General features: G+C 59.9%; 5 protein-coding genes across 5 annotated transcripts; 2 read left to right on the forward strand and 3 right to left on the reverse strand.

Moving 5' to 3' along the window:
* Positions 1-266: 266 nt before the first annotated feature.
* Positions 267-2,995, reverse strand: F5144DRAFT_490754 (CDC45 family; the record flags this gene model as incomplete). Its single annotated transcript, XM_066785817.1, has 2 exons — positions 267-2,135; positions 2,189-2,995. 2 exons carry the CDS (start codon positions 2,993-2,995, stop codon positions 267-269), a joined length of 2,676 nt encoding a protein of 891 aa, XP_066642724.1.
* A 2,191-nt stretch (positions 2,996-5,186) lies between these two features.
* Positions 5,187-6,354, forward strand: F5144DRAFT_602397 (S-adenosyl-L-methionine-dependent methyltransferase; the record flags this gene model as incomplete). Its single annotated transcript, XM_066791201.1, has 4 exons — positions 5,187-5,338; positions 5,402-5,589; positions 5,643-5,844; positions 5,901-6,354. The coding sequence occupies 4 exons, from the start codon at positions 5,187-5,189 to the stop codon at positions 6,352-6,354; spliced, it is 996 nt and encodes a 331-aa protein (XP_066642725.1).
* A 1,192-nt stretch (positions 6,355-7,546) lies between these two features.
* On the forward strand, positions 7,547-9,432 carry F5144DRAFT_532424 (uncharacterized protein; the record flags this gene model as incomplete). Its single annotated transcript, XM_066786965.1, has 2 exons — positions 7,547-7,643; positions 7,707-9,432. Exon 2 carries the CDS (start codon positions 7,735-7,737, stop codon positions 9,430-9,432), a length of 1,698 nt encoding a protein of 565 aa, XP_066642726.1. The 5' UTR covers positions 7,547-7,643; positions 7,707-7,734.
* A 43-nt stretch (positions 9,433-9,475) lies between these two features.
* Positions 9,476-12,177, reverse strand: F5144DRAFT_571600 (aconitase family-domain-containing protein). The gene is made up of 3 exons (XM_066788840.1): positions 12,011-12,177; positions 11,877-11,951; positions 9,476-11,821 (listed from the first exon to the last, which is right to left on the reverse strand). Exons 1-3 carry the CDS (start codon positions 12,140-12,142, stop codon positions 9,653-9,655), a joined length of 2,376 nt encoding a protein of 791 aa, XP_066642727.1. The 5' UTR covers positions 12,143-12,177; the 3' UTR covers positions 9,476-9,652.
* Positions 12,178-13,884: 1,707 nt separating this feature from the next.
* F5144DRAFT_489251 (uncharacterized protein) lies at positions 13,885-16,977 on the reverse strand (the record flags this gene model as incomplete). The annotated part of the gene is made up of 3 exons (XM_066785714.1): positions 13,885-15,473; positions 16,098-16,318; positions 16,568-16,977. The coding sequence occupies 3 exons, from the start codon at positions 16,975-16,977 to the stop codon at positions 13,885-13,887; spliced, it is 2,220 nt and encodes a 739-aa protein (XP_066642728.1).
* Positions 16,978-17,172: the final 195 nt, after the last annotated feature.

Here is a 17,172-nt window from a genome sequence, read left to right on the forward strand (position 1 = left end):
CCAGTAGAAAAAAGGGGAGATCTAAAGCAAACAAAAAGACACTCGAGGGAGTAGGTAATAATGACGGGCTCCGGGCGCCGAAAACAAAGCAAAAGACAAGAGAACGAGCCCACTTTTTTGCCATTTCCCGCCCCCCAGACCGCCAATCCATCCATCCATCCATAACCCCCCCACCCACTTACACCCACACCGCTCGCCGCCCGCCGCCCCCCATACAAGAGACAGACCAGACCCCCCGGACCCCTCGCCCCCGCATCACATCCACATCACCCAACAACAGCCTTCATGCTCAAGCTCTCCAGAAACCCACCCAGATCCTCCTTCTTCACCTCCACCACGCAGTGCTCAAAGCTGTCAATGCGCACCCGCGCGTTGGTCTCGCCCACCACGTCCTGGAACGCCGTGCCAAACCGGTTCAGCCCATACCCCCGGTCGCGCGCCCCATCCTGCTCATCCTCATCCGCATCACTGTCCTCCTCCTCTTCACTCTCCTCCTCCTCGCTCTCCGTCTCCTCCTCCTCCGCCTCCACCTCCCCATCACCCCCCGCAGCAGCAGCCGCCGCCGCCTCCTCCCTCAACCTCCTCCTCGCCGCCCTCTTCTCCTCCCTCACCCGCTCCCTGACCTTCCTCGCCTCCTCCCTCACCTTCCCCCTCTCCTCCCTCTCCACCGCCCTCTTCCGCGCCGCCTCGCGATCCCCAAACGCCGAGTCCGGCCCGCCCCCGCCCCCCGTACCCACCACCACATACACCCCACGCTGCTCATCCAAACTCGCCACCACCAGCGGCGTGCCCCGCCCGCCATGGGCAAGGCGCCCGCCCGACGCCTCGCGCTCCTGCTCGGCAAGGGCCTCGCCGATCCATAGGGCGAGCTTGGTCAGCGCGCCGGGGTGGTTGAAGAGCGCGGCGTCGGGGGCGGCGTCTTTGACGACGCACATGCGGAAGGCGCGCAGGTGGGAGATTTGCTTCTTTTTCAGCACGGTGGTGCCGGTGGTGAAGATGGCGCGGTGGAGGAAGAGCGCGGTGGGCAGGCCGGCTTTGAGGGACTCGATGTCCTCGAGCGCGTCGTAGGCTTCCCAGAAGCGCGGGAGCCATTCTTCGCTGGCGGCGGGGGTGGTGGTGACGGTGGTGGTGGGGAGGTCTTGGGAGGTGTTGTTGTTGGTGGAGGAGGGGTCGGAGGAGGAGGGGGAGGCGATGGTGTTCTTGCCGACTTCGAGGAGGGCGCCGATGACGACGCCGACGTCTTGGGCGCTGAGGGTCGCGCGCCAGCCCCAGCTGCGCACGAAGCCCCAGCCGTCTTTGGCGCCGCCTCGGTCTTTGCCGTCCGTGTCGATGGTCGGGACGAGCTCGTCCAGGTTGTACAGGGAGGCGTACTTGAGGAGCTTGGTGCGCAGCTCCCGCTTGAGCATCATGTCCATGTGCGCGTAGCTCTGCTTGCACTGGACCAGGCTGACGCCCATCTTGGCGAGGAGCTTGTGCAACCGCTTGAGGCCCGTTTCGCTCCAGGTCTTGAGGCGGGAGAATAGGTAAGGGGAGTGCAACATGCTGTCGTAGAGACTCCAGTGCCTGATGAGTAGGAACTTGGGCTCTGGCGACAGGCGGATGCTCGTGTCTTCGGGGCTGCGAGCGGTCGTCGGGATGATGCCTGTATTCTCCGGCAAGACTCGGCCGTTACCAATCTCAGGGGGGTTCAACCGTCGCACTTCATCGCGCAAGAGCTGCCGTATCCTCGCGCCGCGCATCCCCATCCAGCCGGTGGCGGGACGCGGGTCAGCGCTGCGAACAGGCACCGCGATACCAGCAGAGGAGCGCCCATAGAGCTCCATTGACGAGACTCCGACGATGGCCATCCAGAGGAGGTCATTGTCTTCGCGACCGAGCTCCGAGGCAAGAGAGTACATCATGGAAGAAACGGGTTCCGAGTATGAAGCGCCCAGCCGGTAGTAGTCTCTTAGTATAACCTCGTTCTTGCGCCGTAGACGTAAAAGCTTCCGCCTCAGCGTCCGCGCTGACGGTGCCCGTAGCGGCTGGGCAGGGGTCGGGGGTTCCAAGGCGTCGCTCGAGAAGATGGCGTCGTCTCTGAGCGATATGAGGCCGCGCTGAGCCGGGCGCCGGGGCGAGTCTGGAATTGGAGTGGACTGGATGAGGTTAGCCAGACGTGACAAAAAAGAGATATCAAAACCCAACGCACCGAGTTACTACGTCTCCTCTGCTTCGGGCGATCATCCTCTTCCTCACTATCCTCGTCGAGGAAGTCCCACGACTTCCGCTTCTGCCCTGCCCGTGATGTCTGAACCACTGGCGGCTCCTCAATGTCGCTCTCCTCGTCGTCCTCACTATCCCCCAAATCCTCGCCATCATCCTCAATATTCGGCATATCCACAAGCGCAAGATACGCCTCCTTCTCCTTCCCCAAATCATCCTCAATATCCCCATCGTCAAACACCACAATCCCCCCCTTACCCGGCCGATACGCCCGGTCGATACAACCCGCCCTCACCCCCATCGGCGCCCTCGCGGCAAACGTCGTCGCCTCCTCCGTCTCAGGCTCCAACGGAAACCCCCCAAACACATTCCCCAAATTCCACGGCCGATGCGCATCCACCACCCACACCTCCACCCCCCCAAACCCCACCCCATCACCCCCCTCCCCATTCCCATTCCCATTCTCCCCGTCATCCCCCTCCAACCCCAACACCGCCCCCAAATCCGCCATACCCCCCACCCCCAAACAAACCACCACCCCGCCGGCGCCACCCCGGGCCTCGATCATGGGCGCGACCAGGTCGCGGCCGACGCGCTCGAGGTCGGCATAGCCGGCGACGGGCTGGATCTTGTGCGGGATGTAGTCGTGCTTGAACAGGCGCGTCAGGATGCGGCAGGCGCACAGCGCGTCGGGCTCGAGGGCGACGAGGATGAGCACGGGCGGGGAGAGCGGGTGGCGCGTTTGTTGCAGGTGCTGGTAGAGCTTGGAGAGGAGCGTTCGGGGGAGGTACATGGTGGGTGAGTTGGTTGGGTTGGTTTTGTTTTAGTTGATGGGTTGGGATGTGGTGTTGAGGGCGGGCATGGAGACGGTTTCTCTCTTTTGAGGGTTGGGTTGGGTTGGTAGGGAGATTGATCGGCAGGTTAGGTAGGTTGGTAGAGTAAACGCGGGAGTGTCGGTCGTGGTTGAGTAGGACGCGGTGCGTTCGTGATTTTTGGTGTTTAAATTAAATTGGATTGGAAAGGATAGTGTAGGTGTGTTATGGGCGGCACCAAGAGTATAAGCTCTTGTTGAATTGCCCCAATGTCGAATCTAGGACATAAAAGGCACGGATTCAGTCGGGTCTGGCGTCTAGCAAAATAGTCGGGTTGGTGTGGTGGAATCAAGACTTACACCAAGACAATGCACGCACCACTGCAAGACGCGCTTCGACGACGCGACGTGGGGAGCAATACACTGTTGGATGGCCCGTGAGTTACTGTGCCGCTGCACCGTGTGGATACGTGGGTAATTGATGGCGCGTTGTTGGACTGATGGATATGAACTCTGCACGGACCAGACTCTCGAGTTCGCGAGCCCATGTGCCCCGCTGTTGCTCGCTTTCCATGGATCCGCTCTTTCCACAACCGGCGGGCACGCTCCATGGCCGCACATACGATTCTGCCCCTCATTTGGCACTGCCGGCTGTCTGACCGCTCCTTACTGTATCTGATTCAGTTTCTTCCTGCAAACGCTCCGCCCACCTGCCCATTCTGACTCTGGCGAGGCAGGATCTCTGCATGGACGATCCGAGTCGGTCGCAGCGCCACCACGACGGGACACCAGGATGTGCCCTTTTTGAGGAACATGGAGCCCCTCACGGGGCTGCCAGCAGTTTGCCAGCCTGCCGGTCTACCTCCCCTGCCCTCCCCTCCTCTCCATCGTATTATCGCACATTGTATCATCGAGACGCGGCAGCAGCAGCAACAGCGGGGTTCTACCCGATCTCGGGTTCATTCCTTGCCCCTCTCGCCCGGGAGGTGCACCTAGTGTTGCAGTGTTGCATTCACTTCTCCGGGCAGGTCGACGGGACTTTCTCGTCTGGCTCCAGTGCGCCCCGATCATGATCGGCCCCTCGCTTGCAAAGTGTGGTGAGCTGTGACGATGTTGGCCACCCATCGCATTTGTTGCGCCTTGGCGGGCGCCAGTACCGACACTCTGGTTGCTGGTAACGCCGCCCCGAGCTGTTGGGCTCGCTCGAGTTGCCTCCACGTCCCGGCGCTGTGGTTGAGCTCCCCCTCTTCGAACGGCCCCCGCAGGGGATGTTGGGGGTGTTGGGCAGCGGTTCGTCTGCCGTGGACCTGCACCCATCCGCCGAGCTGGGTCGGGCTGGCCTGTACCGTGTGGCAGGGTCGCCAACAGAAAGGGTCCGGATGCGGCTATGGCGTTCTCCTCGATGCAGCCATGCTGCACCAGATGCCACCATCTCCCGCAGTTACAGCAGGTGGCCGTCCATGATTGGCCCTGTCCCCGAGACGGCCTGCTGGGATATCCACCGCTCCACCCTCGACCTACCCTCCACCATCCACCATCCATGGCTCCATGGAAGGCAGCCCCATCGAGCTCGCAAGGTGCATCTGGCGAGTCTCGTCGACTCTGCGTTTCCCTGTCTTCTCCGCCCTAGTTTGCGTGGCCCCGAGCAGATATTTAGCTCGTTCTCTGCTTTCTGGGTGGTCGCCTTTTTTCCCGTTCGGCCGTCATGACTGGTACCCTTGACCGAGCTCGACGGAGCTCGTCTGCCTCACGGGGTCTACTTCGTCTCCAGCCGGCCCACGTACATATAATTGAATGCTACGCCCTTGCTGCCAGTTGTCCACAGTCAGGCCAGCGGTCTTCCCTCTTTACACGCCACCCAAACCACAGCAGGTCGCCACCTGTACTAGCAGTGTATTCACCTCCTTGACTTTGACTGGTCTCGTCCTCGAACGACCCCCTCCCCCCCCTTTCTCGCTCTTCACACCCTTTTCTCGCGTATATTACCGCCGACTAGCAGTCAGAGTGCACTGTCAGGCATATATCGTCTCAGACCAAGCCTTTGTGGAAATGTTCCCAGTCGGCACCTGCCGTCTCAGAAGTATCAAAATCCAACAAGGCGCTAGCCAACTGTGTCCCCTCAGGGGTTACTCGTCCGTGGATGCAAGGGGAGGCGGGTAGCCCTCCGCCCGGGATGGATGAAGACGGCGTCATCGAACCGCTCGTGGACGATGACCTGGTCGAGGCAGCCCGTGAAGTGACGTCCGACTATGATCCGAGCGACGGGGAAACCACGTTCGGCTCTCTCACCTCAAGCGTCGGCGAACATGTGTGGGAGTATGGGAGGTATGTTGCTTGGTGGATTTCGGCTGTCGCCATCCTACGATGTTGGTGCTAAACTAGACGCAGGCGATACCATGCTTACCGGTACGGGAGATACCCTATTCCGAACGATGAAGAGGAATACAAGCGGGAATCGCTCCGACACATGATGCTCAAGGAGCTCCTGGGCGGCAAATTGTATTTGGCACCGATCGGAGACAACCCCCAAAAAATCATCGACCTGGGCACCGGATTTGGGGAATGGGCCATCGAAGGTACGTGGTCAAAGACATAACCAGCAGAGCGGAAACTGACCGACCTGTATCAGTTGGCGAAAAATTCCCCAGCGCCAGAGTGACGGGGGTAGATCTCTCACCCATTCAACCGCACTGGATCCCGCCCAATGTCGACTTTATTGTCGATGACATCGAGGATCAGTGGGTGCACGCCAACGACTTCGACTTTGCCCACTTCCGTTTTGTCCACACCATCATCAAAGAAAACAATACAGCCCTGCGCAATGTTCTAGAGTACGGCCCGTGTCCACAACCTATTTAGTGCCGGGTTGCTAACACCATGACTCCAGGAACCTCAAGCCAGGCGGCTGGGTCGAGATCAAGGACATCCTGCCGCGAGTATCTTCGGACGACAACACGGTTACGCCCGAGCATCCCCTGGCCAAATTCTACACGATGGTTGGGTCCGCGCTGCGAGAAAAATACGGATTCAATATCTGGATCATGGAAACCTTACCCAGCCTGCTGGAGGAGTTGGGCTTCGTCAACATACAAAGAAAAGTGTTTCACATGCCCTTGGGCGAGTGGGCGCGGGACTCGCACCTGCGGGTCCTTGGTGGTTATTACCGCGAGGTCATGGTTGACTTTGTGAGTGCCATGGCGGCGCGGCCGCTCGTCGAAGCCGGTTTGGAGAAGGAAGAGATCGCCGACCTTGTCAGGGACATCAATGTGGTGCTCGGCAACAGACGCATCCACGCCTATACGCCGATCCACATTGTCTGGGCCCAGAAACCGCCAGCTTGAGCACACAGCCAGACATTGCTCCCACCCGGAGGGTCACCTAGTCTCAGGGTCCCGAGCCCAACCGTTTCACGGCGCAGAACAACACCCCGAACCCAGCAAGCCATGCACGCAGCTGCACGCGAGTCAGGCCACCGACTTACACGACACGAGACCCACACCTCAAAAGTCCCCCAAGGACCCTCGACCCGTCGCCGACTCCCAATTTGCCGAGAACGAGAGAGAAGAGAGGAAAGAAAGTAACACCGATTAGACCGACACCTGCACGACACCGTTCCCGGCTTCTGGCCCTCTCGACCCCCTCGACCCCTCACCGGGGGCGGCCTAGAGGTTGCGTTGCAATGCAGATGCATCGATGCGGGTCTGGCCCGCCCATGCGGCCCTCTCTCCCTACCCCCCTCTCATTGACTTCTCCCCACCCGTCCTCATGGGCGTCTGGCTGTCTCACGACAGCAAAACTACATGCATGCATGCATGCCCGGGTGGAAAGGAAGGGACCTCCGGTTCGGTGTGCATGACAGTGACGCCTGGTATTTTCGTGCCGTCATTTCCGGGGCGTAGTTGGGTGGTGAGCCTGTCAGGAGGGGTTGGGTTGGGGATGAGGGAGGTATGGGAGAACGGGTGCCGGCCAGTGTGGGAGGGAAAGGGATAAACGATTCCTCGTATCCCTTTCGTCGACTTTGGGAGGGCGGATCGAATGCCGAGGTAGTTGACGTCGGGTTCCCGAGGGAGGCCCGCAGACTGTGCTTGTTCCGTTGAAGATGTTCAGGGCCTCTAATAGAAGGGTCGTAAGGCTATCTGTTGCATATCAAATAAACTGTGTGCTTTATCTTTACCAAGTAGGACCCGCACTAATCCCCATCATCCATTTTTAGGGACATCGCCTTCACACTGTTTTTATTCTAATGATGAGCTTCGTAGTAGGTTTGAAGAGTTGATGGCTGTACTTGTTGGTTGCCAAATGGGAGTTTCTAAGATTTCCTATCATTTGTTTGTAAATCTTTTTATTAGTATTATTATTATTATTATTATTTAAGAAAGGCCAGTAGGAGGTAGACAACAAAAAGGATAACAGCACCTAGGTAGGGGAGGAAAATAGAGGAACAGCAACACTTCTAGAAGGTGTGGCGCTGGGACGGCCCGCTGTTAGATCGCTAGGGATCTGTGGGAACAGGCCCCGCATCTTTTTCCCCAATCAACAACCATACACCACAACTACCGACAGTTGCTGTGCCTCTCTTTCGCGGGTTTTCACATGGTACTTCAACGTCGGGTGTTAGATTTGTTCGAGAGTGAGTTTGGGGTCTACAACAGGTGCCGAGTTATTACTCCCAAAGAGTTAACAAAACAAACAGGGCCAACCGTCAAGCATTTTAGAGGGACATGTCAGGGGTCCATAGCCAACTGAAAGCTCAATGCTTATCTGCCGCGAAGCAAATCGTCTCTGAGTGTGCTGCTAGCTTGGAGGGCGATGCCACCTCCGTGGGCCTGGCAGGCTGTGGCGAGCCCCTAATTCAGCTCCTCCAGCGGCAGGCATCACAGCTGCTTGCACTCTCAGAGAGCCCATGGGATGAAGCTCTAGCCGTCTTATCCGAGGCGGAAGCTGTGCACAAGCGCAAAAAAGCACTGCTGCTGAAACGGCTGGACGACCTCATATCCTCGTCGTATGCCAAGTTCTATGCCTACCTGTTCAAGGACCTGCCTGTGTGCTGGCGCCAGCTGTACACGGACGCGAGTATCCTCAAGTTTGCCCTGCTGTACGTGTCATGGCCCCCAGCGGGTAACTCAGGGAAAGGGGAGAATAACGGATATGCGGCTGAGAAACAGCTGGATGATATGATCAAGACACTGGACCTGGCAATCATACTTGCTGGCGCAGCCGGGGAGAAACGTGGCAGGGCATGGACCGACAAGGCGTTTGTTCTCCTTGAAGAGATTTGGAAGTCGTCGCCATCTCGAAACGACACTCCAGCTACTCTACCGGATGAAAGACCGCACAAGAAGCCCAAGCCATCAGACCCCTGGCACGACGCGCCCCCTTTCTCAACCAACGAACCCTTCACTCCCCCGATCACCCGCCCCGTCCGCCGCGTTCACGACATCTCCTTCGAAGACTTCCAGACCTACCTCGACACCCACGAAGGCAACGCCCTCGGCCCGCTTCCCCTGGTCATCACCGGGCTGATCTCCAGCTGGCCCGCGCTGACCACGCGACCCTGGCGCAAGCCCAGCTACCTCCTCTCCCGCACCTTTGACGGCCGCCGCCTCGTCCCCGTCGAGCTCGGACGCAGCTACGTCGACGCCGGCTGGGGCCAGCAGATCATACCGTTTGGCACGTTTCTAGCGCAGCACATCGCCGAACCTGCCGGCACGCACACGACTCCCACCAAGCGAAAAACAGGCTACCTCGCGCAGCACCCGCTCCTCACGCACCTGCCCGCCCTCCGCGAGGACATCCTCCTCCCCGACCTCGTCTACACCACCCCACCACCCCACCCAACCCTCTCCCCCCAAACCCAAACCCACCCCAACCACCACCACCACCACCCCTCCCCCTCCCCCTCCTCCCCCCCATCCTCAGACTCAAACTCAGACTCAGCCTCCGAGTCAGAACCGCAACTCAACGCCTGGTTCGGCCCCCCCCGCACCATCACCCCGCTCCACACCGACCCCCACCACAACCTGCTCGCCCAGGTGGTCGGGCGCAAGTATGTGCGGCTGTACGCGCCCTGGGTTGGTACGCAAACCATGCGGGCGCGGGGGAGGGAAGGGGGCGTGGAGATGGGGAATACGAGCGGGGTGGATGTGGGTGTTTTGGAGGGCTGGGATTCTCCTCCTCTGTTTGCATTGGGAGAGGGTGAGGGGGAGGGGGAGGAGGGGGGTGGTGTAAGAGAGGATGAGGGTGGGGATGGTGGTAGTGATGAGCAGGAGTCGGAAAAGGGGTGGCAGGAGGAATTCAAAAAGGTCGAGTATCTGGACTGTATACTTGGCGAGGGCGACGTGCTGTACATACCCGTCGGGTGGTGGCATTACGTGAGGGGGTTGAGTGTCAGTTTCAGCGTGAGCTTTTGGTGGAATTAACAGATGCAACACTCTGCACGAGGCTCAGGGACCTGGAAACGGTAATGCACTTTTATATTGGACCATAAACCTCCGCCATGCATCATTCTCTGCACAATGGGCAAGAGATCGAACCAAGCACCAACCCAACCCGCCGCCTAGCCCGGCAACCAACTCAACGCAAAATCGGGACGTCATCATCCTAGGTATCATAACACATGCTCCCTCCCACTCGGCAAGCTCACCACTCCAATGGCTCCGTCTTCACATCCCCCCTGTTCGTCTTGGGCACGGGCGCCGCCTTGACGGCCAGCTTCCCCCCCGCGCCCTTGCGCTTGAGGTAGCCCGAACCGTCCAGCCAGGGGGTCTCGCGCGTCATCTTGCTCTCAAACTCGGCGATCTTGTCCTCCATTTGCATGGTCAGGCCGATGTCGTCGAGCCCGTTCACCAGGCAGTGCTTCCTGAACTCCTCAACATCGAACGAGCACAGGGTGTTCCCGTCGGCGTCCTTGATGAGCTGGTTCGGCAGGTCGATCTCGACCTCCTTCCCGGCCACGGCCTCGGCGTGGACCTTCTCCAGGTCCTCCTTGTTCTTGATCGGGATCGGCAGCATCCCGTTCTTGAACGAGTTGTTGAAGAAGATGTCGGCAAACGACGGGGCGATGACGCTCTTGATACCAAAGTCGTTCAGAGCCCAGGGCGCGTGCTCGCGCGACGAACCGCAGCCGAAGTTGGCGCCGGTGCACACGAGGATCTTGGCACCGCGGTAGGGCTTGCGGTTGAGGACGAAGTCGGGATTCTCGACGCCCTGCTCGAGGAAGCGCATCTCGTAGAAGAGGGCGGTGCCGAGGCCGGTGCGCTTGATGGTCTTGAGGAACTGCTTGGGGATGATGGCGTCCGTGTCGATGTTGGCCTTCTCCATCGGCGCCGCGATACCCTTGAGGATGGTGAATTTAGGGAGGCCGGCCGCGGCCGCGGGGCTGCCGCTGTTGTGGGTGACGGTGGTGTTAACTTGCGGGGACGAGTCTTGGGGCTGGTCGGCCAGAGCCTCCTTTTCTGTGTCGTCGGTTTCGATGCGCTCGTCGGGGTGGGCCTTCCCGGAGCTGGAGGAGCCGGAGAAGGTGGTGGATTCCGGGGCGACGGCGGCCTCGATGTGCGGGCTGCCGTTGAACTGGGAGATCTTCCGGACGTCGGCGAGTTTGCCGACGATGGCGGCAGCGGCGGCCATGACGGGAGACATGAGGTGGGTCCGGCCCTGGGCACCCTGCCGGCCCTCGAAGTTCCGGTTGCTGGTGCTGGCGCACCTCTCCTTGGGCGACAGGATATCGGGGTTCATGCCCAGGCACATACTGCACCCGGCCTCCCGCCACTCGAACCCGGCATCGACGAAAATCTTGTCGAGCCCCTCCTCCTCGGCCTGGTCCTTGACTAGGCCGGACCCGGGTACGACCAAAGCGCGCTTAATGTTGGAAGCAATCTTCTTGCCCTTGACCACAAGCGCGGCGGCGCGGAGATCCTCGATTCTCGAGTTGGTGCAAGAGCCGATAAACACCTTGTCGACTTCGACCTCCTGCATCGGGGTTCCGGGGACCAAGCCCATGTACTCGAGCATCCGGCGGCCGGCAGCCTTCTTGGCATCGGTGGCAAAGGTCTCCGGGTCCGGGACGACGCCGGTAATGGGGACGACGTCCTCAGGGCTGGTGCCCCAGGTAACGGTGGGGATGATGTCCTTGGCGTCAATGAAGACGTCAATATCATACTTGGCATCGGGGTCGGAACGCAGCGACTTCCAGTAAGCAACGGCCCTCTCCCACTCCTCGCTACCGTACTTGGGAGCTAGCGGCTTCCCCTTGAGGTACTCGAAGGTCACCTCGTCGGGGGCAACCATGCCGGCCCTCGCGCCACCCTCGATAGACATGTTGCAGATGGACATACGGGCCTCTATGCTGAGGGAGCGGATGACGGAACCGCAGAACTCGATGACGGCGCCGTTGCCGCCGGCGGTGCCAATCTTGCCGATGGCGTGGAGGACCACGTCCTTGGAGCTGACGCCGGGGGCCAGCTCGCCGTCGACTTGTATCCTCATGTTCTTGCTGCGCTTGGTGATCAAACATTGTGTAGCGAGGACGTGCTCCACCTCGCTGGTGCCGATGCCAAAGGCCAGGGAGCCGAAGGCGCCATGGGTCGACGTGTGGCTGTCACCGCAGACCACGGTCGTGCCGGGGAGGGTGAAGCCCTGCTCGGGGCCGATAACGTGGACAATGCCCTGCCTCTTATCGCTGAGACCAAAGTATGTGATGCCAAACTTCTTGACGTTCTCCTCTAGAGTTACGCATTGTGTTCGGGAGTCGTCTTCTTGGATGAAGCTCGCAATATCTTTGAGTGCTTTTCTGGAGGTGGTGGGGACATTCTAGATGGTGGTCAGCCAAGGTTCGGCGCCCAGATAGACGATAAGGCTAGCTTACATGATCGGTTGTGGCAAGGGTGCAGTCCGGTCTCCTGACCTTACGGCCGGCGACTTCGAGGCCCTCGAATGCTTGCTGCGGGCGGGTTAGTGGGAAATCGTTAGAGTAGCGATATGGGGGTGGTGGGGACCCACTGGTGATGTGACCTCGTGTACCAAGTGGCGGTCGATATAGAGGAGGATAGTGCCGTCGAGTCTCTCGTCGACAATGTGGGCCTGGAAGACCTTGTCGTAGAGCGTCTGCGGTGTGCTCTCGGCGGCCGGCATTTTGGCTGTGCAACACAAACACCTCGCTGCGGGACAGGGCCAATTGGGGATTTCAACACACGGCAGTGAAAGACGGGAAGGGGGTAGGTAGCAGTAGGTAAGACAAAGAACGACCAGGGGAAGAGAGGGCCGATTGATGTCTTTTTTTGGATTTATTTTAGACAATTCTTCCACGCAGTTGAGGCTGTGGCAAAGAACACTTGGGGATTCGGAGGTTGAAATACGGGAAAAAGGCAGCGAGTCCGCTCGCCCTTAGATGATGCGGTATGCCACTTCCACTTATAAAACTCTCAGCGATGACGGCGAGCTCCAACTCCCCAACTCGGCGATGTTGGAGACCGCCGATGTTCGGAGAGCTGCACTGTGCTCCGGTTCGCGGACTGCGGGGTGGCCACTCCAATTGCTAAAGAACGGCCCCCCATTGGCTGTGCAGAGCCGGCAGGGCAGGGCTTTGTGGGGCCGAAGCCAAGGCGAGAACCCGCTGTGGGCAGTTGGAACAAAGAAAGCGCCGCTTGCACCCGAAAAGCAATTTTGACAACACACGTGCACTACTCGAACAAGTCCCGAATCACTGTCCGATTGTAGGAATTAAATGGCATGTTTGCTTGGGTACCTATCTATGGTTCCAAGCAGACCTCGGACTTGTCACCCGATATGGGGCCCATCCCTTCATCGAGCGATCGAAGCCTGTCCTGCAAGACGATGGATGCTACCAACAACCTCCCCCCAACAACTGAATTATTGAAGCTGATTGATAGGCCGATGCTTCGGAAAGGCCCCGGCCGATCACCGATCCATTGAAACAAATTCTAGCATTCTGGCTCGTCGACTTATCCGCGTAAACGTAACGGCATCATCTTTGATTCGGTCGAACCGTCCAGAAGTCAAACAGGAGCTACGCGGCGGGAACACAGCAACGGAAAGTCACAATCGTTGAACTACTGGGCAGTCATTCCTCGTGCCTCAACATGCACAGTAATCTGTACATCGTACATACAGCTACATACATGAGGTATATGCCTGGTCGTACATGTACATACGCGACGAGCTGCCCTGTCTCTGGCACTGCCTCCGGCCGATTCTACCTACTCAGGGCTACGGGCCGACCCCACCTGCTGCTGATATGAACCGCTATTTTCGACAAGCTGCAGGGCCAGCCGCTTCAGCCCGCCCAGAATTCCCCAATCGAGATCTTCCCCGGGACACGGAAGAAACACCGATCGTTGGCTCGGGTCTTAATGGTCCCCGGTCTCTGCAAAAATGCAGGTCTCGCCCGGCCTCCCCCTTTCTGTCCCACTCCCCCGGCATTATCTTCCTATAGAGTTATTCTCTCCGGCCCACATCGCCGATCTTATCGTACCATGAAGCAACGAGAAGGAGGATGGAACCTTGCAGGACGGTGAAGCGGTCACAGTGCCGAGGAACGACGGAGACCTTGGTCTCAGACGGCTCCGGGCTCCCAAAGAGGCAACCATATTATGCAGCTTTATCAACCGCATCCAACCACGTCCGCTCGGATCACCATTTCCCGGGCCGACTGCAGGGCACCCAGAGCTCGTCAGCCGGGGGTGCCATTGCGGCAGACCGACCTTCTGAGCTTGGTTGGACATCGGAGCCACATTGGTCGGGAAGTAGGAAGCTATCTTTCGTTGACTCTCCTATACAGTAACCTCCCGGGTATTTCTAAGCCATACCATGCATGTCCCTTCCCCGGGCTAGTGCCACATTTGGGTGGGAAGTCCTCAGTCATGCAACCCTGCCACAACTCCCAGCACCTCTCCAAGCTTGCCTAGCAACTTCACAAACCAAACAATACCCCTGATCGCCCATACCCCGCCGGACACCGCCAGAAACAAAAACACGAAAGCGAGCACACATACCACCGCGTCGCCCCGAGTCGCCTGGGCTTTATCAATCCGTTTCCTGAGCTGAGACTCCCCGTCAAACACGGGGCTCACCACATGCCAATACGCTCCCACCACTTTCGCCAGCATCAGCATGGCACTCCGCGCCCAGCGCTTGGCCTCGATCTTGTTCGGATCTGCTGTATTTGCCTTTCCCTTCTCTTTGCCCTTCTCCTTATCTTTCTCCTTATCCTTATCCTTGTCCTTCCCCATCTCCTTTCCATTTTTCTCATTCCCCCCCCGGCCCTCACTCCTCCCCTTCCCCGTTCCTTTCCCCTGTCCCGACGACCCCTGCCCCGACCCCGTCTCCGCTCCCGCCCCGGGCTTGGCCGCGGGCTTGGCTCTCGTTCCCGCCGCCTGTACCCGTGCCCGTGCCCGGTGGGGCGCCTGGGGGCCGGGGTCCGGCGCCGATACCGGCACCCGTGTCTGCTGCCCCCATCCCGACCCTCCCCGGTGATGCGCAAACGCCGTCCGCGCTGCGCCACGCGCGATAGTCTCGGCTGCGGCCTGGTTTTGCCATGGTGCCCGGGCCGTCCCGGGAGGCGGAGGTTGGGCTGTTGTTGTTGTGAGGGACGTGGACGTGCGTGTGGACGTGGGTGACGACTTGTGGGTGTCGGCTTCGTCTTGGGGACTGGGATTTCCTGAGGCCTTGCGCATTGTTTTGCGCATCGCCCAATCTGGCTGCTCCCGCTGTGGTGGGCGGTTTTCGGTTCCCGCTGCGATCGGGTTGGGCTTCACCGAGTGTTTCTCCTCCGGGCCGGGGGCTGTTCTCCCTCGGCCGGTTGACGGCGACGTAGTATCGCTGTCTGCTCCTAGTTTGCGAAACGGATGGGGGATAGGGCTTCCCTCCAGCGGACCGATCCCTACCTTCTTCCGGACCGACGTCGATATCGCCGTCCGCGGACCCGGGCTGTTGGCATTCAGCCAAACGCTCAGTTGCATCTGGCCTGGGGAAACCGGCCGGTTTGAATAAGCGGTCTCGGACGTCCCGGTCGACCACAGGGGCGATGTTGATTGTGAGAGAGCTCTGGGCATCAGAGCTTGTCGACTCCGAGGAGCTTCGAGTGACCCGTCGAGCGTCCCGTCGGAGAGATGGGCGACGGCGCGGTGGCGAGGCCGACTGTGTCCGAAGCCAGTAGTGGTGATGGTGCGTGTGCAGACAGATTGGAACGCCTGGCCCAGGCCACGATTCCCCTCCATCGAACACGCCTTCAGAATCATGTCGGTTTGGCCGCTGAGGCTGTCCAGGTCGCACAGTTGGCTGCTTCCCCATAGCTCTGCCGTCTTCAGATCGTCCAGCTCCAATACCCGACCGGTAGGTATCCGTCTGCCATTGCAGTCGTCCGCCAGTCTGCGTAGGTCTATGGGGGTGACTCGGAGGTCTCCCAGTTCCCATTCCGGCTGATATTCCATTATGTGACTTGTGCCTTGAGGTAAAGACTGAGGGCCGTCCCGGCGAGAGACGAGCGGCGGGAGACAAGACCGTAACATCGCTGTTTTCAGCGGACACAGGCCCTTTCCCATATCTCTGACCATTCCGAGTATAATTTCCCCGGTCCGCTTCCACTCCGCCAATATAACCCGCGTTTCTCCCTCCAAGTTCCCACACCGGCGGCGGCGGCAGCCGTTCACACCCTTCGCCACCGCCGCCATGCCTAAAAAAGGCTGCTGCTGCTGCTGCCCTTGCGAAAGAACACCGACCCCCTCGCCCTGCACCGACGACTTCCCGCTCCCCTGCGGCGACTGCATGATGGGGCTCAGCTTGGGCTCGGCCACCGAACTCCAACCCCCCGGGCCCGGCCGCCACTTCACACCACCCCCCTGCATCAACAACACCCGCATCGCATCCTTTCGTTGTTCAGCCCGGCTCAACCTCTCCGCCTCTCTCAGCATCTGCCTCCCCACCCTCTCTTCTCTGTCCCTCTCCCTCTCCCTGTCCCTTCCTCTCCCTCTCCCTAACCGCAACAACAACTCTCTCTCCACCCCACGCACACCCACACCCCCATTACCACCACCACCACCCACACCCGCACCCATACCCATACCCATACCCGTCCCCGTCCCCGTTCCCGCCCCCGTCCCCATCCCCGTAGCCGTAGTCGGCGACGACGACGACGTCACCACCGCGTCGTCCGAGCTGGTCGGCGGCGTGATCAGGTCGGGCTCGCCCGTGTACGGGTTGGCCCCCGTCACCCCGAGGAAGTCGCCGCTGGAAATTAGTGTGTGGCGCTGCCGGCGTAAGGCCCGCTTCGCGAGGAAGAGGTCGCGCGTGCTGGGGGGGATGGGGATGGGGGTGGGGAGTGTGGGGGTGGGGGTTGGTATCGGGGTTGGGGTTGGGGCTTGCGTGTGAGGGAGGGTTGGGTTGGGGTTGGGGTTTGGATTTGGGTGGGGGTGGGGGTGGGCTGTTGGCGGGTTGGGGAGGTGATACCGCGGAGGGGGGATATGGAGGCGGTTCTTGCTGGGGGTTGGTATCGGGTTGTGATGCTGGTTGGTGTTGGTCTGGAGGGGGGGCTGAGTGGACATCGGCCTCCTCCCTCTCCCCCCAGCCCCAACGCTTTGCGCTCTCCGCGGTGGTGTGACGGGCGTATTCCAGCGACTCGCCGGGATTGTGTCCGGGCCGTAGCGGCCAAGGGAGCTTGACCGTTTCGTTCGGCAGCTTGCGGTCGGCCTGGGTGATCTGGGCTCTGCCCACCGATGCTCCTCGTCACTGTCTGGTGGAGGCCGGATGGTGTTACCACGCTCGGGGCGCTTGCTGGGCCTGAGTTTGGAGAAGAACTCGGTCACGGATTTCGAAAGGTTCTTCTGCTTGGTGGTGTCGAAGAGCAAGGGAGCTTTGTCTACTCGGCGCGTTGGCGGGTTCCTGGTGTCTCCTAGAACCCGGTGTTGTCGCCGTGGTGACACAGGGTTGGCTTCGAGCCGAGCACTTCTCATGGGGAGTGACGCCATGTTGCCCCTTACCCAGCAATTTTGGTCCTTTTTAGGAGGATTCGAGAAACACGAGTGTGTTGTTGAATGCGGAGAAGCCAACAACCCGTTGAGCAAGAAATTGCTGTCCGGGGAGGTGAGCAGGAACCGGTGTTCCCCAGCACCTGCTCGACAAGCCAACGGCACCCATTCCACCCCTTG

Source organism: Chaetomium tenue (genome assembly GCF_020726465.1).
Source record: "Chaetomium tenue strain MPI-SDFR-AT-0079 chromosome Unknown F5144scaffold_4, whole genome shotgun sequence".
NCBI classification, from domain to species: Eukaryota; Fungi; Ascomycota; class Sordariomycetes; order Sordariales; family Chaetomiaceae; genus Chaetomium; species Chaetomium tenue.

Excerpts from the sequence above, each read along its gene's own strand:
- F5144DRAFT_571600 (XM_066788840.1), bottom strand. The coding sequence starts at position 12,142 with ATGCCGGCCGCCGAGAGCACACCGCAGACGCTCTACGACAAGGTCTTC. Across the intron at positions 11,952-12,010 it reads TACACGAGGTCACATCACCA|CAAGCATTCGAGGGCCTCGA; the intron begins GTGGGTCCCCAC and ends ACCCGCCCGCAG. Across the intron at positions 11,822-11,876 it reads CCCTTGCCACAACCGATCAT|AATGTCCCCACCACCTCCAG; the intron begins GTAAGCTAGCCT and ends ACCACCATCTAG.